This window comes from Onychostoma macrolepis, chromosome 03 (assembly GCF_012432095.1).
Source record: "Onychostoma macrolepis isolate SWU-2019 chromosome 03, ASM1243209v1, whole genome shotgun sequence".
NCBI classification, from domain to species: Eukaryota; Metazoa; Chordata; class Actinopteri; order Cypriniformes; family Cyprinidae; genus Onychostoma; species Onychostoma macrolepis.
In genome coordinates this window covers 42,637,303-42,659,252 of record NC_081157.1, presented here as the reverse complement: position 1 = coordinate 42,659,252, position 21,950 = coordinate 42,637,303, and the positions used below count along the sequence as shown (strand labels likewise).

The 21,950-nt window shown below is 37.3% G+C and overlaps 1 protein-coding gene across 2 annotated transcripts in view; it reads right to left on the bottom strand.

Annotated features, from left to right (window-relative positions):
• Window positions 1–8,736: 8,736 nt before the first annotated feature.
• Window positions 8,737–21,950, bottom strand: part of wnk4b (WNK lysine deficient protein kinase 4b) — a 56,313-nt gene continuing 43,099 nt past the window's right edge. For both annotated transcript variants that reach the window (XM_058769945.1, XM_058769946.1), the window contains 13 exons: window positions 20,696–20,898; window positions 19,982–20,055; window positions 19,200–19,335; window positions 18,883–18,999; window positions 17,651–17,824; window positions 17,135–17,189; window positions 16,774–16,902; window positions 14,148–15,010; window positions 13,356–13,461; window positions 12,015–12,591; window positions 11,361–11,566; window positions 10,648–10,742; window positions 8,737–10,501 (listed from right to left, as the gene is read on the bottom strand). In XM_058769945.1, coding sequence (XP_058625928.1) covers window positions 10,499–10,501; window positions 10,648–10,742; window positions 11,361–11,566; window positions 12,015–12,591; window positions 13,356–13,461; window positions 14,148–15,010; window positions 16,774–16,902; window positions 17,135–17,189; window positions 17,651–17,824; window positions 18,883–18,999; window positions 19,200–19,335; window positions 19,982–20,055; window positions 20,696–20,898 — 2,738 coding nt within the window. In that variant the 3' untranslated portion in view covers window positions 8,737–10,498. The remainder of the gene's footprint in view (window positions 10,502–10,647; window positions 10,743–11,360; window positions 11,567–12,014; window positions 12,592–13,355; window positions 13,462–14,147; window positions 15,011–16,773; window positions 16,903–17,134; window positions 17,190–17,650; window positions 17,825–18,882; window positions 19,000–19,199; window positions 19,336–19,981; window positions 20,056–20,695; window positions 20,899–21,950) is intronic.

Genomic DNA, 21,950 nt, shown 5'->3' with positions numbered 1-21,950 from the left:
AACTGTCAGAATCATAATCTGATTCTCACTGATGTGATTCAGATTAAAGATGGAAAATTAAGACTGTTACACACATCTATCCCGGTTTGAAGAATACACATCTTAGATGACTCTGGCACGGTGAGACAAGGCCTGTCGGATGCACTGGACAAAGCATTAACAAAGAAACAGCCTAATGCGAAATAGATTAGATTTCCAGTTGCTTAGTGCCAACACTTAATTGAGTAAAAGTCTAACTGCTCTGATTGATATGTCAACTGGATGGGTTTGCTGGCAGAATCTCTGAGACGTTACACACGCTGGAATGGCTACTAAATGGAAGCAAATTTAATGCAGAAAACCAAATGTTTCCGATCAGATTTCCTAATTTTGACCACCTCAGACATGACATGGACTTGGAATACTTTAATGCAGTTAGGTCTTATTTTTTAACCCATTTTATCATCCATCGTAGCATAAACAGTGTGAATTATTCACCAAAGTTTAATACTTAGAATTACAGCTGGTTCAAATCCTTGACCGTAAGTATGAGCAACAATAACAGTGATGGTTGCCTTCACAAGCACCAATAAATTACCGTTTAATTGAAAATAGTAGCTTAAAAGCCAAGCCATCTGGACATAAAAACAGCATTAAACTTCTTGATTAAGACAGATGTCTTTTAGAGGCTTGTTGGGGTAATAGTTTAAGTGCCACAGTTTCAAATGTTTTATTGGATATAAAAAGGAAATGTTACCATGTCTCCTTAAGTGTTTGTGGTTGTTATAGCTATTAAAGCAAACTATAATTGTAAGTAAAATGCGAATGTAATGTAAAATGTGCTGATAGAGATAGTCTTTGAAATGATCTTTCCTCCACTGAGTCTCATAGTGAGTTTCAAGTTTCATAGTCAGTCTCTCCCTGAAGTACGACACCGTTTTTGCCAATAGATTATGAATCAAAGGGCAAGTATATAGTGAAAAGTATGAATCTGATAGGTGGCAAATGTGTATCTAAACTGCTGGAAAAATCCTCTTGTTGCTATAAAAGCATCTCCAGACATTAGAGGACAAAGTGTGCCAAGAACAGTGCAATCATTTCTCTACACGGACGCATTCTATAATGCTGCTAAAATGCTTTTATGGCAGATTCAGAGAAAGTGAAACCAGCCTCTGTTTCACACTGTATTACCTCCATGATTAGACGGCCCAGATTTTGCAAATGAAACTCAAAACTCCCAGGAGGCCCCATCCGCGCAGCCAAAGCTATCTGCCAACGTCTTGAAGACAACTGTTCCATCAACGTCTGCAGAGGTAGATATTAGGTAACCGACGAACCATTTCCCATTTATAGAAATCAGGCTTTATGAGATCACTGAGCGCCAATCAAATGGCTGGCTCTGCTGGATGCACGTTTGACGTATGAGACAGCTCTTCATAAGCCTTCACAAGCAATCGCTTATCAATAAATCCTCAAGGCTACATCAAAACGAGATCTCCCATGTTCAGGCTCCACTACAGAGCTGACCGGGCCTGCCGTGAGCTGCTTCGTACAATTAAACGAACAAACAAACTCAGGGCGTGTCGCCACATTTGTGCTTTTCATCAACATTGAGATTATACGTTGCAGTCGACCAAAGCTCCTTATTAAACTCGCAAAGGTCTGTGATTTTCGGGCTCCTTAGTCCCACGGGTGGCAAAAGCAGACCGGTGCAATAATCTAAATTGAATTTCCTTTACGCAAGGCTGCATGTTGCATGCTACCTCCTCCACCCTTGAGTATAATCTCTCTGGGGGTCTATCTATTAATCTGACCCTGAGTTTACTTTTAGGACAAACCGTTTTATGACAAGACATTACAGGCAAAATCATTGTTTTTTATGCACTGGTCAGTTTTGAGATTTTGGCTACTCAAAATAGTGGAAAGAAAACATCCAAAATACAAATGTAAGTGTTTATTGTATTATATCTATTTGCACCTGAAGTATTCACTTTAGTAGCATTTACAAACACCAAACTTAAGAGTTTTATTCCTACCTATCTATTTCTCCTTTTTGTTTAGTTTTAGTACAATGATAAAAAAAAAAAAAGTTACAAATAAAACCCAAAAACTACATATACTTAAAAAAATAATTAAAATGATAAATATGCACAACAAATTTACTTTAACTAAAATTAAAATAAAAGAAATATAAAAACGAAATCTAATTTGAAATGTCAAAAAACTGTAATAGCATATTAATAATGCTGAAATAAAATATAAATTACATTTTTACACATTTTTAACATTTTCACACCTGATTTATATAACATTTTGTTTTTCCTAAAAATATGGTGAAATTTTCTGACTGTTTTTTGAAGTGTTAAAAAGAGAGAGAAAAAATCCCTTCTGTAATATGTCAACAACAAGAAATTTGAATCTGGCTTCATCCAGTGTTCAGATTTCTGTTTTGGAATTGTATGCAAATTAGTGCATTTTTAGGTAGATAATGGATCATTTGCATATTTGAATAAAACATTTCAGAAAATCTTTGTAATAAATTTATGTTTTATTTTTTTTTTAAAGGGGAAATATGGTGAAATCTATTAGTTAAAAAAGGTAGTTTTGAAAGTTACTAATATGTACACTTCAGGTATGTAGTTTTAAGGTACTAATATGTACGATTTAGGGGTAAATAAGGTACAAAGATATACGGTTTACACTGTAAAAAAATATTTTTTGAAATTGTGAATAAAGCAAAGATTACTGGAGTATGTTTATAGAAAAATATTTCAGTCTTTCTACTTTAAAATGTCACATTTCATTCAATGTTCTTCTTGCACTTGTTTCTTTGTAATTCATTTTGTGCAATTTCTGAGTGAAAATTGTCTCTACAACATTGTTTTTTTTCAGTGTAGCTTTTGTACCTTAAGGTACCGCCCCAGTGACAGCTTTGTACCATTTTTCTAGTGTATTCACCTGTGGTGTCTAAACCTAAAAGAAAGAAAAGTGGAATTGGTTCCACTTTTTGGTGCCAAAACAGAAGCTGGCTCAGTCTCATAGGATTATTCAAGTCAAGAGCTTTTGGATTACAAATGTAATTAGGCTGCTTTGAATTTAGATTTAGTAAATGTGATTTGGGACTTAAGATTTTCTTCCATGCCAAAACATTCACTAACTATCCATAATGCAAGACAACAAACAGTCTTCATCTTCTAGTGCGTCCTTACATCTGCCTTGTTCTCCAGGATTCCTCCAGCTCTCCTGGTAATTAGTGAAGGTGACGTGATGAGGGGGGCATGGGACACGAAAGGCAGGAGGGGAAAAGAAGAGGAGGATGGGGAAGCTGAGAAATGTCACTTGCAGTTCTTTGTGGGTGCCAGAGATAGGAGGCTTACTGGCCGCTCCAGGCAGCGTTGCTCCCGATGGCCTTGCAGCAATGTGCTGCGATTGCACTGTGCCATTGACTCCTCCTTAATCGCTTTTTCTGGATCTGCCACGTCTGCTTACAGCGGCCGGCGTGACTCCCGACAGTGAGCACGAGAGATCAATACAATGTGGGAGATGGCTATTACTGAGCGTTATTGCATCCTAGAAGCTAGCAATTCTTTGTTTCCTTTAAGATAGAGATGTGCACTGTATCTTTTATTATTATTATTTTTTAATCATAGTGTCAGATATTGAGGAGTGATTAAAAATATCATTTGAACATAGAAGCAAACACACAATTCTCACAAGTTAACCTACCCCTTGCAGAATCTGAAAAGTGTTAACAATTAAAAATAAATGAATAAGATGATTGGTGTAAAATCAGTATTCAAGTACTAAATTAAAAAAATGCTATATTTTTGATGCCTCTTTTTTATTATTATTAACATTTTGCAGATTCTCCAGGGGTATGTAAACTTATGACCATAACTGTATGCATATACATATACAAATGCTTACAGTATATAGCACATATAGAAGCAGACTATATTCTACAAATATACATACAGAAAATAATGTGTGTGTGTGAGAGAGATAGAGAGCGAGAGAGAGAGAAAGAGAAAGAGAGAGAGTTTATATATCAAAATTGCAATAGTAAACTTACATATACACATGCAAATAAATATTCAATGCATATGCATATGGTATATATTATATGAAAGTGACAGTGACAGTGAAAGTGAAAGTGACGTGACATGTGTCCCATACTCGGAATTTGTGCTCTGCATTTAACCCATCCAAGTGGACACACACAGTAGTGAACACACACACCTGGAGCCGTGGGCAGCCATATTGCTGTGGTGCCCGGGGAGCAGTTGGGCGTTTGGTGCCTCCCATCTCAGCCATGGTATTGAAGGTGGAAGAGAGTGCTGGTCATTCACACACCTCACCTAATCCCTGCCGTTAACAAGACTCAAACCTGCAATCATGAGCCCGACTCTCTAACCACTAGGCCATGACTTATATATATATGGTATAGTATAGTATAGTATATGGAGAGAGAATAGTGTACTATATAGTATAGTATATATAGTATCATATCTTATCATATAGTATAGTGTACAGTGCAGCCCACTAATATTGGCACCCTTGGTAAATATGAGCAAAGGCGGCTGCGAAAATAAATTTGCATCATTTATCTTTTTGATCTTTCATTCAAAAAAATTCACAAAATTCTAAACTTTCATTGAAGTAAAACTCACATTATGAAATGAATGTTTTTGGTTTCACTTTATTTTGATGGTCCCTTTAACACATTCTATATTGACTATAAGTAATGTTGCACCTACATTTCTACTAACTCTCAACAGAATGTTCAAAAGGGACCATCAAAATAAAGTGTTACCATGTTTTTCTCCAATGCATGTTGGCTACCATTATTGGCACTCCTAGAAATTTTTATGAGTAAAATATCTCTGAAGTATATTCCTATTCATATTTACATGAAATTGTCCAGCCATGACTTCCTGTTCCACAGGATTATAAATTTCATTCAGAAATTGCTAGTAAATTTTACAATTAATAATGAAGAAATGGCAAGTAACGCACTGAATAAAACATGAAATTTTGAACAGGAAAGACAGAAATTGTATTTCCTCTTAAAATGTTTTCCAATAATTGTTTCTCATTGACAACTTTGAAAAATATTTTTTTACAGTGCATATATATATATATATATATATATATATGCCAATAAATGCCATATACTGCTGTTATCATACTCACTATATAGACGTGTGTGTGTGTGTGTCTATATAGTGTGTGTGTGTGTGTGTGTGTGTGTGTTTTATATATATATATATGCAAAAGCCTCTAAGTGGCATCTGAAATTTTCATCTAAAATTAGCATTTTTATTAGGCTGCTAGGTTTAGGCAATGTATGGGTCCTTTTCTATGCAATTAAAGTGAAATAACTGAACATAAATATAGGAGCCTGATAAAAATGCTCATTTTAGAAGAAAATTTCAGATGGCATTTAGAGGCTTTTGGATCGGAACTCTTCACACACACACACACACACACACACACACACACATATACTTAGTGGCATAAGCAGCAGTGCAGGTGACCTGTTGGAGGTGTGAGGTTAGTGCCACCAACTATCAGTGGGTCATACTGGCCTTTAACACAACACTCTCTGTGAATTCCATATAAAGGCTGTGCATATCTGCAAGTGTCTGCGGAGGCGATTAGGAAAGGTTCTTGCGTGGTACACCTCGCATGGCAACAAGGCGGCTTAACGACTGGTTGCTAAGGACCGAATCAGAGGCGAGCCCCCCTGAAGAGATTCTGTGCCAAAAAGAAGGAATTCCCCCCGTGGCAGCGCTAGAAAATGCCACTGCTGGGTTACCATGGTGACCACATGGAGTCAATGAAGGAGAGAATGGGGCCACATGTGTCTTTTAAGGGTGGCAGATTGTCAGATTGGAGATGTTGTGGAGGAGAACGCTGTGAAACACATCGAGTCTGGATTAACCCACAATATTCACAGACAGTGTCATAGCTGGCAGTCTCATTGTGACAAATGGTGCCGTTTTGCCCCTAACTGACTTAATTAATTTTAAATTAGTGACAAATGTGGAATAGAGTAGATGGAAGAAAAACCTTTTTAATGATTAATCAGTATGCTTTAGGATATCATAAAATTCTACAAAGATACATACGTGACCCTGTACCACAAAACCAGTCATAAGGGTCAATTTTCCCAAATTGAGATTAAATTTAAATATTCCGAAATATGAGAATAAATAAGCTTTCCATTGATGTATAGTTTGTTAGAATCTGACAACATTTGGCCGAGATACAACTATTTGAAAATCAGGAATCTGAGGGTGCAAAAAAATCAAAATATTGAGAAAATAGCCTTTAAAGTTGTTCAAATGAAGTTCTTAGCAATGCATATTACTAATCAAAAATTATGTTTTGATATATTTACAGTAGGAAATTTACAAAATATCTTCATGGAACATGATCTTCACTTAATGTCCTGATGATTTTTGACATAAAAGAAAAATCAATAATTTTGACCCATACAATGTATTTTTGGCTATTGCTACAAATATACCCCAGCGACTTAAGACTGGCTTTGTAGTCCAGGGTCACACACACACACACACATATATATATATATATATATGCCTATTTTTCACCTTAGTAACACAACGGTTTCTAAATGTATGCAAATGATTTGTAACAGCATTAGGCCTGATATTTTTAACTGTTTAATTATTAACATGTCAGCCATGACATTGGCTGCTTCCCAACATGCATACTATACTACCTACTACAAGTATGGACTTGGATCACTTATAATTTGCCACAGCTCATGTTGTCTGGAATTTTTTGTCTACTAAATTCCTTGAAATTGTTTTTTTTTTGATTGATACCTCTGCCCAGCGGACTCACTAGGGATTCTGGGCCCATTGCACAGAATTTACTATGGAACCTCAAAGTCACGTTTAGTGGAGGGGAGGGGGGCCTCAGTTGGGCCCCTCTCAGCCTCTGGGCCCTATTTACTCTGTCCCTCTTTTCACCGGATGCTCCGCCCATGCCTCTGCTCTATGAGCAAACGGAAGATGGAAAGAGAATCTTTACTGACCTCTAGTGGCCGTGATGTGAAAGCAAACCATTGCTCAATTTATATAGTTTTGTTCTTCACAGATGTTTTTTACGACCCATATTCTATACTGATGCAACAATACACTAAGGCATGAGTTCGTTATCCCCAGTAATTCCCTTCTGCTGAATAAATAGAAATTCTATTCATTTTTCTTCTTTACAGATGTGCTTTGGCCAATACGACTGTTTAAACCCATAAACAGAGCAGCAAGAAGGCTCATTTCCAAACAAGGACATATTCAAGCTATTACATGATTTTATGGCCAACATCCCACCACACTACTGTCAAACTGGATCATTAAACAAAGAGGGAACAATCTACAGACAACCGAGTCCCCGATGTTGTCTTTGGATGGAGCTGGTTTTGGTTTATTGCACTTTGGCTCTCTTGCAGTATAAATATGTACAAGCTACACAATGCGATGATGACCTGAATCAACCTAGTATAAGAACAATAGGTAGTAAAAATATCGTTCTCCTCAGTCCTACAATAGGAAAAGGGTCAGTACAGATGATGTTCTTGGATGGTGAGGCTAAGTCTGGGATCTATCCGGGGAATGCATGCAGTTATAAATAACAGCTGCTCAATGCCAAGCAGAACATTCTTGTATGGATTAAATAAAAAAGGGGGGTAAAAACAGCTGGATGCAAATAAATAGTTCACCTTTAAACATGTTTTTTTTTTTTCTTTTACATTTGAAAAGTTAGAGTATGAGATATAAAAGTAATGCTATTTAAATGACTAGTTCACCCACACCTTCGGGCCATCAAAGATGTAGATGAGTTTGTTTCTTCATCAGAACAGATGTGGAAAAAATTTAGCTTTACATCACTTGCTCAGCAATGGATCCTCTGCAGTGAATGGGTGCCGTCAGAATGAGAGTCCAAACAGCTGATAAAAACATAAATATAATCCATAAGCAATCCACACGACTCCAGTCAATCAACTAACATCTTCAAAACGTTGCTTCCGGCTAAAATGAGTCCTCTAGCCATAATACTGCTTTCTTCAGTGAAAAACTCATCTTGTCTGAATCAGGAGAGAAATATGAGTAGATCAAGCAAGTTTACAAACATAAATTCCAGAACAGTTCTAAACATATATGTGAATATTGTTGTGAGAGGACAAAAGTGGATGGACTTTTTCACTGAAGGAAACATTATTATAGATTATGAATTGGTATTTTGGCAAGAAGCAACAGTTTAAAAACTTCTTAATGATGGATTTGTTTCTTACACAGCTTTTTGCTTCACAATATTTTATCAGCTGTTTGGGCTCTCATTCTGACGGCACCCATTCACTGCAGAGGATCCATTGCTGAGCAAGCGACGTAACACGTTTTTTGATGAAGAAACTAACTCATCTACTGTACATCTTGGATAGCTGGAAGGTGAACCAATGTTTCGCAAATATTCATTTTCTGGTGAACGATTCCTTTAAGATTCTGCACTGTTCTAGGTCACCAATCAAGCAAATTTGTGACAAAACTGAGGTATTCCTTCAAAGACATTTTAACTCTACTTTTTAAAATATACTGTTATGCTAATAACATCATTTATATCATTTTTGAAAAAAATGTTTTAAAATGTTTTATTAAATTGGAGGAAACAAGCAAAAAAAATAAGCATTTTCATTAGTGGACCCCAGTGTATGTGACATGTTCACACAGTTTAAGAGAATATTTGTTTTTTTGTCAAATCATTATTTATTTGTACATTTACAACAATCATGTTTCATCCAGGAATCAACAGTAAAATGTAAAAAAAAAAAAAAACATAGGCACAATCTGCATGGCAGTACAACATTTTTTTTGCATAATATAATACAGCTTTTCTCTTTATCTAAATATATCTATATCTATATATAAATCTTCTCTCACTATGCAGTAGAACACACCTGCTGTCTAATCAAACGCAGATACTTTAAGGCAACAATTGTTCAAACTTCACAGTTTCTCAGTTATCAATATGTTTATGTTTGTCTTCACATATTCATATATATGTAACATCGCTGCATAGGCCGAAGCATATAAACTGAGACTCCACACGTCACAATTCATTAGCGTCCTTATATACAGATCATCTGTGGCATCTATTGGCAAATGCCTTGAAGAAAAGTGCGGTGTGTCAGTTGTTTGCTATTTTCTTCTTTTAATTAAGAAAACATGAGTTAACATCTTCATTTCACACTCTATTAACTAAGATACAAATAACAAAGGGTAAAAGCATTAAGACAGAAAAGTTTCAAATATAGGAAACATTAGGCAGCCATAAGCTGAAAAGCCATTAAATAAAGCAAAATCACACCGTATGCTAAGTTTTAACATCGGGAGGAACTAAATTCTTAATCCGTACCCACTAAAATTAACTTAATGTATAATTACAATTTAGAAAAATATGGCAGTATGGACATTAAATGAACTGAAGGCAGATTTATTTAAGTGATTGTCTCCTATTTGTTCTTTAAAATTTGGTTTTAGATACTTTGGATAGATTGTTACCTCCAGAAATTCATTTATTCAGTCACTTTAGCGTAATATCTAAATGAGACTTGATTGACAAGTGCATTTAAACATGCTTATTATTCTCATTTAAATATTTCAGAACAAAACCTAAGTGGGTTTAGCTCTAAATATAAGGCCTTGCATTCTGCATTGTTGTTTTTACGATGTGGTTACTCAAAACATCTACATTAATTTTAGATATATTTGAGGCATCAGAGATCTGTATCATGAAAAAAAGAAATAAAATCACTGCAAGTCATGGGAGTTCAGAAAAATATGTTGTGCAATTATTGAGAGTGCAAAAACACTGTAGCAACAAAGTCACACATGCACTGTAATGAACATTTTTACAATTTGTCAAATATGTACATGATACTGTTTATTTAAAAGCAAACCTACAGTGAGGCCTAAAAGTCTTCATAAGGACTGAATGTATTGAATTGAATTGCATTTTTGCAAAATAAATTTGTTTACAGTACCGATTCATTCGGGTATTTATGATGGCCTGGGAGTTGGAATAAAACTAATTGACTTATAGAGAGCAACCACATGGACTGCCTAATAAGTGAAAACACATTTGCAACTTGTACATTCAACCACTAGGGGTGCTATAGCTGCAAATGAGTAGGCATTTCTCCATAAATCCGTGCTGAGATCAACTACATCACATCTCTAAACAAGTTCCATATATAAAGTCTGTGCTTCCAAGTGTCCTGTCTCTTCAGAAGCTCACTAGGTAAGTAAATCATCCTTAGAATACTGAACAGAGGTATACTGGTTAAAAATATTCACATCACAGTCTGTGAAGAACACACACTCCTTTCCTGACATCACAAACATGTGCTCACACACATCGGAGGAAGCAATGGTGTCACTTCAGTCCATAAGGAGAGCAGTACGAAGGCTAAAGGGCTCCTCAGAAAACGAAATCACTGTCAGAAAGATAAATAGGAAGGTCAGTGCATGTCACATTCCTCTCTTGTATATTCCATTAGCAGGGATAAAGAACAAACCAAAATGGGTTAAGAAGGTACAGAAAGGTAGTAATCAATAAAAGCAAATAGAAGGTATCACTCACAATTCTGGTATAATCAGAGGCAAAGGTCACTCCTTTACTGGTCCTTTCCTGTGACCCGCTGCTGCTGCCGCTCACTGAGTTCTTACGTATGATACCTGAAAGTGTGTTTGTGAAAATGACATAAACACTTATATGAGTTACTGCCATTTAAGCAGTAATCTATAACAGACGAATGGCCAATACTATAAATCTATATTACTTTGTTATAAAAAGGTACCTTACAAAGTAACATTAATAAAAGTCATACTTTTTTTGAGAAATGAATGCACACAGCAACTCACTCCAAGGGCCATAAGATATACTGCTATCCATTTAAGTGAGTGCTAGACTATGAACTAAATCTTAAAATATGTGGAAATAATAATAATAATAAAAAATTAAATGTTGGTCAATAAAAAGTCTGTAAAAATATATTTTAGAATCACATAAGTAATATGGCGCCAATATGTTGAGTGTTCCAAATAAATGTTTTTCTTAACCTTAACTTTAAATGCAACTGACTGTTACTTTTCAACCTCGCCAATAGCTTGACTTCATTTCGACATGTATCACCCAGTTTTCACGATCCAATCAATTCCAAATGGATACAATTAAGTCCCTACCTAGATATACAGTTTTTGTTTTGTTTTACCCCTTTTCAGTACAAAATAGGTTGTGAACACATTTCCAAGATGAAATATTCAGTAAAATATTTGTAACTTCTCCTATGGTACCTGTAGGGGGCAGTATGTCCAGTCTCTGCAGGCTATTTCGACGAGAGCTTGGGTACCCTCCACTTTTAGACAGACGACGTTGGCGGCTGGACAACATGGCCGCTGGCGACACGATTCCAGGAGGGGGCACTTTACCAATCCGTTTGTAGAGTTCCTCAATCTCTTGCTTTTGAGAGGCCTGGAGAGCCTGAACCTCTGCCACATGTCTGAGAAAGAGGGAGAAGGACAGGAAGCCAACAACAATGCAGTGGTTTTAAAGCTTCAAGTGACCCTTAATCACAAAATAATGTGAACACACTTAGTAAATACACAATTTATTAATAAGTTACTGATAACCTATTAGATCTCATGCAGCAATATAACATAGGATATAATCTGTGAAAATGAAAAAAATACAGAAAAGCACTATGTCATCAGATCTTTCCACACCTGACACAACTTTGACAGCACTGAACATGTTTGGACATGTTAGATCCAAAAAAACGTTGGGATTAAATCTATAATGGACACTGATGGTTTGGGTCTAAACTTATAAGAGTTACAGTAGCTGTTTCACAAGTTAAGACTTTATGCTTGGGCTCACTGCTAGAATTTGATGAAGCACTTCATAAAGCATACAGGGATTTGCAGGAGTGTACCTCAGTACAGGCTCACCTCTCTCTGAGTTCCTGTAGCTCCTCATACATTCCCTCGTCTTCACTCTCTGTCTCGTCGCTGCTAGCGTACGACGTGCTGCGAGTGTAGCTCATCCACGGCTGATTGAGATTGAACTGAGGACTGCCGGCTGAACTTTCCAGCAAACTTACACTTATCCTCCTCCGCCTCCTTTCTGTCTCATCCCCCACCTCCTCCCCTTCTTCACCTCCTCGTCCCTCGTCTGGTTCTACAACTTTTCTCTCCGGTGTTTTAGGTTCTCCAGTCCACAAGGAAGTGCTGTCTGAGTTGCACAAAGCCTCACAAGGTGGTTGGATAAGTGGTGGGGATTCATTCAGAGAGCTGTGACTGCTTTCTGATTCCACCAGTACATCTGTTTTGCTGTCTGATTGGCTGTTGTGTGTGCGGGGCGTGGCTTGGGGAACTATTGTAGGGCATGTTTGGGTCAGTATGGATGTGGGCGTAGCTGTAGGGGTGGGAGTTGGCGTCAGGCTGGGAGTTGGGCTGGGAGTTGGAATGGGGATCTCCTTGCTTGGACTGACTTGGAACCGTCCCACTGTGACAATAGACTTTTTCTCTGTAGACAAGGTGATAAAGTTTTTTTTTAAACAGTTTTTTACATTTTCTAAACAAAATGTGAATAGTAAAGTGGTAAAAACAAAAAAAAAACCTAAACGTATCAAAACTAATTGAACAATGTGCTTAGTATGCAATGAGGTTCTACAGTCAGTAGATGGCAGCTGAGTATTTTCATTTTAGCCCTTGATACACAATTATAGGAATTCAAAGTACACTATCATTCAAAGTTATGGATTATTTTTATATATATATATACTGTATACTGTATTTTTAAAATAAGTCTCTTATGCTTATCAAGGCTGCATTTACTTGATCAAAAATACAATAAAAACAAGTTATATATTGTGGAATATTATTACATCTTTAAATAAAGACTAATAACTGTTACCAAAACATAACAACTGTTTACTATTTTAATTTATTTTAATATGTAATTTATTCCTATGATGGCAAAGCTGAATTTTCAGCAATCATTACTCCAGTCTTCAGTGTCACATGATCCTTCAGAAATAATTGTAATGTCTATTTGTGATACTTTTTTTTTTTTTTTCAGGTTTCTTTGGTAAATAGAAAGCTTTAAAGCACACAAAAGTGTGTTTATGTGTGTGCACATGTAATAATGGACGTGCATGTGCATGTAAATATTTTTATTCTTGTCTGGCTGTGTGGCCTTTATGTACGTCTGTATCTTTGTGTACAAGGGTGTGTTTTATTTATGGGTGTGTGTGTACGTGTGTGACAGATGGAAAGAGTGCAACTCACCTTCAGATATAGGTGAGAGTCTAGATTTGGCTGCGACGGTATTCGTTTCAGACACTGCCAGAGACATGGATAGAGTAGGGGAGGACCTTGGGACAGGTGAGGACACCTAAACCAAGTTGAAAAATATTAATAAAAGCGCAAACCAGACGTCCTTCTACAGGTGCTTTGAGACATGTAATAACAAGCAACACCCACGATACTGTACGTGTTCAGAAGAGGTTTGTCTAAGTATGTTCACAAAGACGTCTGAGAGCAATGCTCCACTTAATAGTATACCCTCATATTTATGTTGACAGAAACACTTAAAAGACGTTCTTGTGGTGATGCATGTCTTTGTTTGAACGGTACAGTACACATTTAGAATAGAAGAACAGGTTTGGCTTTAGAAGTATTTAAAGTGACAGACCCTGTCTAAAATAATCATTTGTCATTGTTTAATCACTAATGTCATTCCTTGAAAGACTTACGTTCTTGAGTGGAACACAAATGGAGAAACTGTTTAAAATATTCAAAAAACAACCCAAACATATGGCTATATTCCAACTGTAATGCAATAAAAGCCAATGACACCTCATAATAAGTCTTGTAACCGAACATGAGATGCTAAGTTTGAATATATGTAATAATATTTAGCAGCTAGAAGATACTGCAATATTTCTCATGTTGTGTTTCATGGAAGAAAAAAAAAAAAAAAACTTGTACGGGTTTGCTATGTTTGATATGAGTGTAAATAAGAATTTCCCCAGAATTTCCTTTTTTTTTGTGTGTGTGTGTGTTATTTCAAACACTTACAGTGTTTTGCGGGCTCGGGGATGTGGAGGACGATGGTGAGCTTGTGCTGGATGGGGTGTGGGAGCTTGATGCTGAACTGTCTGCCCGCTCTCTGAGCTGCCCAAAGGGGTTAGACTGGCTCTCTGCCAGTGGGCTACTTCTAGACCCTGGAGAAGAGCTTGGGTTTGTGGGGTTTGGGTTTATGGGCTGTTTAATCTCAGGGGCCGTGACTGTTCTCGGCTCCCTAAGAGGGACTACTGGTGGAGATGCTGTTTGGCCCCCTTCATGAGGTTCGGGAACTGGTGCCGGAACCTGCATATGAGCATCAGGATATTGATACATATCCATATACTGGCCGCTCTGTGCCCCCTGGTAGTATGGAGCATCAGCGTTGCTCATACTCACATGCTGAGCTGGATACATAGGGCCATACCCTGGTTGAGGGGTCATTTGAGGATGGAAACCTTGAGGGATGGATCCAGGGGGTATAAAGGAATGTGCAAAGTTCATAGCCATAGAAAGAACACTGGCCAGTGAAATAAGGGGCTGCTGGGAAGGCGGTGGCCACATGCCTGCAGCTTGCGGACCAGGTGGTGGGGCGACTGAAAGCGGCAGATTGTTGGTTTCAGCTAGAGTTGGCATCTCGACTGACTGCTGAACCGGTGAAACAACAGAAGAGGACGAAGAGGAGGAGAAGAAGTTTGGGTTGCTGGGGACGCGGGTGAGCGGACTTGGGTTGAGGGGACTCTTGAGGGAGGCGTGATCAATTTGGTAGGGGTAGGCGAAGTGGGTGTTGTGAGTGTAAGGCAGGAGATGTGGCAGGGCATCGGGGTGGGAGTACTGCTGGTAGTTGGGCGTAAAAGACTGGTAGGTCTGAGAGGAACCTGAAGAAAATGGAAATCGGAAGAAAGAGAGAAACACTGGGTTAAGCTCAATACACATACACATAGCAGTCTTGGTTGCCAAGTTGTAGTAGTGTTCATCGCTAGTAGGCATTCCTGCTAAACTCTTCTCAACTTAGTCATGTCGTCAACAGTCATTGTGGCCATTGATGCTATTATAAGAAGTGGTGTGGCATTGTTGTTGAAACTTAGGACCAGAAAGCAGTTGTTGTGTTTGAGTCCCACAAAGAACAAGTCATGATCTGTCACCCTTTATGCCCTAAATTCCAGGTTGTTCCACAGGGATTGTCCCTTGAGTAAACATACTGTACTGTAAATAAAATTATTGGCTATGTGGTTATTTGCTCAAATCTGCAACTCTTGTGGAAAACTTTCGGCTGCTTTGTCACCGTCTTATGTGATGATTTTCGATGTTCAACTAAGAATTCATTTATTAATCATTTATTAATATTGGACTCTCTGACATGCTTTGACCTGTCAGTGCCATGCTTGACTTCTGAAAAGGCTCCATAAACATCATTGTGGCATAAAAATAAAGCCAAAAAATAAAGATTGGGATGTGACCTTACTTCAGCGGAGCTAACCACATTGGAGCATTTATCAAACCCCATGTGCCAGTCCTCTACTTCCAGTGCAGACACATTGGCACAATGATTTGTCACCATATGTGTCTTTCAAGAAAAGAAAAACTGGTAATTTTGAAATAGAGATTTTGTACTGTGCACAGGCTTTGTATTATGTGCAGTTTGTTCTCTCAGGTAATGAAATATACTTGTTCATTTTGAAGCAGCAGGTGTCAGAAGCAAATCCTGATATACGTCAACAATGACACTGGCGTCAAAGCTTGGTCTCCATGGGGATAGGTGTTCAGAAAACCAATTGAAGAGTGGGATACACAAGATATTGAGTTTGTTCCAGTAGCTCCACAGCTAATGGTGTGCAGAGAGAGAAACAGGCATGGAAAAGTGCTCTGAGTAACAATGACACGAGTGAAAGATAAAAGAGGGAGACAGAGAGAATGTTCATTATGACGCCCCTCATATGCTGAAAGCTGTATGCTGTCTCCAAGAGGTCCGGACTGTACTGATTGTCTGTGTGACAGAACATAGCGCTCATTACCTAGAGAGACCAAAGATGAATGGTTCTAATAGCGGAAGCTTGGGGGTGATATAAAAATGTAAATCATCAGAATTCTACTTCATGTTAAAAATCTAAACATTTTACGTAAATCTGATTAGTTAATACAGCGACCGACAGACTAATGTATTTTGAGACACCTGAGGTTGTGCAAAAGTAAGAAACACTGAAAATAGACTATGAAGTTGTTTATCAAAACTATTTTGGAATACAAGCTTTTATTGAATAACCTAAAACAATGGAGCAATAATGACCCATTGTGTGAAGAAAAAAGACATCTACTGGGCTTGATTCAAGTTGCACGTAATGACAGGCGCAAACACACTTTCTATTCAATAAATCTGACAGAATCTACATAATCTAACAAGTTTATAGCTATGCTTTCAGTTTCATGTAGCTTAATTACCATTTGAGCCTCACCCTCACGTAAATTAGATTTCAGAATGATCAAGTTTTTAGTAAGCATCACTGGTAACCATTTTATGACTTATTATCAATACAGATTCTCGATGTGGTATCATTTTAGGTAGAGCTGCTTAGGAATAATATGTATTGTAAAAAGCACAGCACATAAATTCAAGGAAAGCGAAAGTGGTTTACTGTTGTACCTGTAGTGTGGAAGGACTGTGAACGCAGGGGCCGGACGGGTGGAACTGCATCGGGATCAACATAAAAGTCGGCGCTCAGTGTAGGTGAGGAACCCCGGGTCACTGGCCCTATACTGGCAGCAGTATAATCTGAAGGACATGCACCAACAGGGTCATATCATGATGTGCACTTTTATCATTTTTAGATTTTAATTAATACATTATTTAGTGCCTTTATTAAGATTTGATTTGGGGGTGACACATTGAGCATTTGTTTGTAATTATTGAAAAGACTTTACACATACTGTATATGATGAGTGTTTGTGTGTGTTTGTGTGTGTATGTGGTCTGCAATCTGCATGTGCGTGTGTATGTTTGTTACCAGGCAACGAGGAGGAGGAGTGTGTGCGAGCGAGGCCCTGCGTGTGGAGATTGGGCTGTGGAGAAAAACAGAGCACACGTTGGCATTAACGTCACCGTCTAGAAAAGTGACCAAGTTAGGAGCACGTGTGAGAAAAGATAAGAAGATTGTCACACAAGCATGAATAAAGTCTACAGGCACACTGTGGCAGAGGCCTTTCTTATTGATGACTCTTCAATATTGATGACTAAGTTCTCTTATTACAATCATTGATTGGATTTCTGAACCACAAACATATAAAATCCCAAAGTAAACAACTGAATTCCAAACCCTCGCCAATGATCAATTTAATTGAAAAATATTTTTAAAGACTTTTTTATAAAATGCTAAAATACAGTAGATATATAGACATATTTATAATAATTATCTCTCTCTCTATATATATATATATAAAATGTAAAAAATAAAATGAAAATGATAATAAATATATAATAATCTAAAATTCTTCTAAAATAATAAAAAACAGTGCATTCAAACCTGTGAGGCAGACAGTGAGCCGACTCCACTCAGATAAGGCAGACGAGCGGTGTCTCTAGGGCCCAGCGGCTCCAAAGGCTCTCTCCTCATCAGGGCCTCCGCTCGACGGATGATGTCCCTCATGCGGTGGATGAATCCCTCTCTCTCCCCAGGTAGGATAAACTCATTATGTACCTAAAAGGGGTGCAAAGAGACAGATAAGTTAATTGGGTTGATATAATTTGGAGTCTTCTTGCGTGCTCTTTTGAGCAGAGTTTCTTAATGAGTCCAAAGGTCTCCTTCAAAGCTACTGGAATTCAATATTGAGCAGTGATACAGTGCAGTGCACAAAGACATGTACTCATAATGTAGCAAAGGGAAACACTACTGTCTATATGACTCCTAAATCCATTCTCAAGGCCATGGATTGGATGATCAAAACAACTTTTAGTCACAGCTAACACAAAGAAGCCAAAGAAAGCAGCTAACAAAAGTTATTTTCAGTATCTATACTAAAAACAAACTCACCCCAGATTCCATTTTACATAAATCTTTTTGTGCCTCATATCAGTACTGAAAAAAAGTTGAAAAAGTTTTTAACTTGCTATGGCATCTTAAAAACATGCTGCCAATTGTGCAACTGAAAAACACACAGAAGAAGTCCTACAAGTCCACATGGTGCATATTACTCTAAAAAATTATAAATACACATTTCAGTGATTTTTAGCACTAATGTGATGAGTCACAAACCAGTTCTTTGTCCTGTAGGCTAAAAATATGTCAAAAATAGCTGACAAGTCGCAATGGACACATAAGAACTGGTTTTCCACTGGTAATTGAAGATGCTACAGTACAAAATGTTTTAGATGAACAGATGAGAGAAACGGTGCATAGATTTTCCACTGTATGTTTGAGGTTGCAGAGTTTGTGCAAACACAGAAGCTGAAACATCAACACTTCTCACGGTATAATGCAGTTCTCACAAGGAGTGCAGCCTTATCTCTGTCCTTGTGTCCTCTTTGACCTCCATAACTTTCAGTTTACAGATTTTTACTGGAGTGCACTAGAGTCTAAGTATAAAGATATTACATAATTATTTTATTTTATTATATATATCTTGTTTTTTCAATTTATTTTCTATTTTAATTTCATATAATTTTTACAGTAACTTTTTATATCATATATATATATATATATATATATATATATATATACATATATATATATATTTTTTTAGGGTGTTTCTTGCTCACCATCACTGCAGCAATGTCTTCTGGGTTGTCTCCATCCAGATCGAATTTAAATGTCACCATCTTGCTGTTATGGGTCTGTAGTTGACACTCTACAACCCGATCCACTTTATCTGACAGCTGCATGAAGAAAGACACAGGTAGGGAGTGATTCATGAGCATTTGTCTGTGAGTATATCACAAAAAGGCAATTGATTTTGAAAGCAGTTATCCATTTTTTGAGTTTAGACATGCTTTCCGACTAAGTATTAGCATAAGTGTAAGGTCAGGTACCACGTATGGACAGTTAATTAAGGATAGCTAATTGACAGATGAGTCACCCCAGTAATGCGTAGCCGTGAGCGAGCCCTCTTCCTGAGCAGCTTGGTTCCTGTGCGTTTGTTCTGACCTTTCCCGCTTCTCTCCGAAAGGCCCTCGTTTCCATCACTCAAACCAGAGGTGACATCAGAAGCGTAGCTGTTCCGAGAGGAAGGATATAAAATACACGGTGACATTCTGACTTCCTGAATTTCACAGAACTGGACTGCACAGAATGTTTCTTTTATCAATTTGCCCATAGCACATAAAGGCCAAGTAATTTACCACAGATCTTCTAAATCAGGTTGAGCTAATTGAGTAAAATGTAACAGCGTCCTTGTGTACCCATTTGACCATATGCTACCTTTGCTTTGCCTTCGTCTGGCTTCCTACAGAAACGGCCTTCAAGGTAAATTGCTCCCCTGAGCTAAATCATTACCATTAATGCACTTACCACTAGGCTATGTGCTGTGTATGTGTGTGTGTGTGTGTGTGTGTGTGTGTGTCTATATATGAGTCACACAGAAAAAGATCTGCTCTCCACTGGAGCACTACAGGCACTGTGGGTATAACATGGCACGATGTTGGTCAGTTGGTGAGTAAGATTACAGCTCTCACAGCTGGGATCAGGTCCACATTTTCTTGACGTCAAAACAAAAGCCACATCCACACATGCAGTGGGGGAGGTTTTATTTAAATGGCAGTCTTGTATAGGACTGATTCTGCATTCGTAGCTTAATATCCCACGTTTAGTGTGTAAGGAGCAGTCAACACTGTGTATGGAGCCTGTTTATCAGAAGCTTACCTGTCGACAGGAGAAGAAAAACCACTGGCACTTCCTGACTGGGCCCTCTCTGTGTTTTGGGACACAGCAATGCTCTGTGGGAGGCAAAGGAATACACTTAGCAATGTAAATTGTGATTCAAATTGAAACCTCATTCAAATGAACATTTTATTTTATCATATAAAACATTAAGGGGCTGCTTGTCTGTTATAATTTTTGGTAGAATCAGTCAAAAGGGGTCTGAAATCTTGCATTTCCTTTAACTTTAAATTATTAGTTAAGTGCACTCCCATTCACTTATGCTCACCAAACCTGCAGTTGTTTGATCCAAAATACAGTAAAAACAGTAATATTACAGAAATATTTGTACAAATTTTTTCCATTTTAATATATTTTAATTTATTCCTGTGATGCAAAGCTGAATTGTCAGCATCATTACTTCAGTTTTCAGTGTTACATGATCCTTCAGAAATCATTCTGATATGCTGATTTGCTGCTCAAGTAACATTTCTTATTATTATCAATGTTGAAAACAGCTGTGCTGCTTAATATTTTTTATAAATCGGAAGTTCAAAAGACAAGTATTTATTTCAAATACAAATCTTTTATAACATTATAAATGCTTTTACTGTCGCTTTTTAGTCAAACTTTTAATTGTTAGTGCTGGTTGGATAATGCATGAAACAGTCATTAGTGTCCATCATTTTAAGCATCTCATGCCCACTGGTAACCTACCGAGGGGAAGCGGAGAGCTGGGATTGCTGCAGCTGGAGTGGGAGGGGCTTCAGTGGGTGGAGCTTCAATGGGTGGGGTTTCCACATGAGGAGCTCCACTGGTTGGTTGTGGAGCAGTGGAGGGTTGGTTTGCCACAGGAACTCGAGCTTCTGAAGGATCCTGAAGCCCAGAGGAGCTGAGATATCCATCTGTCTCACAGTCAGCTGCCATGGTAACCATAATTCAACCATACAAAAGGAAAGTTGTTTGTTAGTGTGCAGCTTACCAATAATGCTAAAGTGCATAGTCGTCATGCATGCCCTAGTTAGCATACGGGGTTAGTTGCATAAAAATAGTCACTATTTTTAAGACTAGTTTGACCAGCTAACAGTTAGGTAAGGGGTAATCAGTCTTACCAATCTACCGTTTTGTAACTGACTTATGTTAAGTTATGATGACCAGTCTTAAAAATAAAAAAAAATTAAAAATAGATGAATAACTTTGTAAGACTAGTCTAAGCAGTTTATGCAACTTGCCACAGGTTATACAATGACTGAGGTTGACTATTTTAAAGGAATTGCAGATAAACTAGACAGTATCTTTTCTACAGGACTACAAAAGTTTGTGTAAAATACACTACGCTTCAAAATTGTTATGTCAGTAAGACTGGCAGAAAGAAGTCTCTTATGCTCACCAAAGCAGCTTTTATTTGCTAAAATAATATTGTGAAATATTACTACAATTTAAATGCTTTTTTTTTTTTTATTATTTTAATTACATTTCATAAAAAACATGTATAAAATGGAAACGACTGACAAACTTCCCTTTTTTTCTTCTTCTTTGAATTCAAGGCAGTCAAATACGGTTTCAAATCATACAATCTTGTAAGTGTACTATTTCAATACTCCTTGGAACTAAATTGGCCCACTTTCTAGTATATACAAGTATACATTTAAGTATACTTTAAGTATAACAGTAGTAAACTTTGAGTACACAACTAGTTTACATCAATGTTTTTAGCTTGTACTGCAACTATACTAAAAGTAAACTTATAGGTATACTGATAGATTACTAATTAAATATGTGTAGTATCATTTTAGTACAATTTGAAGTATAGTCTCAGTACTACTAGTTTAGTAGTTTTATACTGCAAGTATACTTCTTTAAGTGAACTTTACATCATACTTTAAGTATACTACTATGTCCTATCTACTTAGTATCTACTAAGTACTACTAAGTATCTACTTGTAAACAAAAACATTTTATTCTAGCTTCA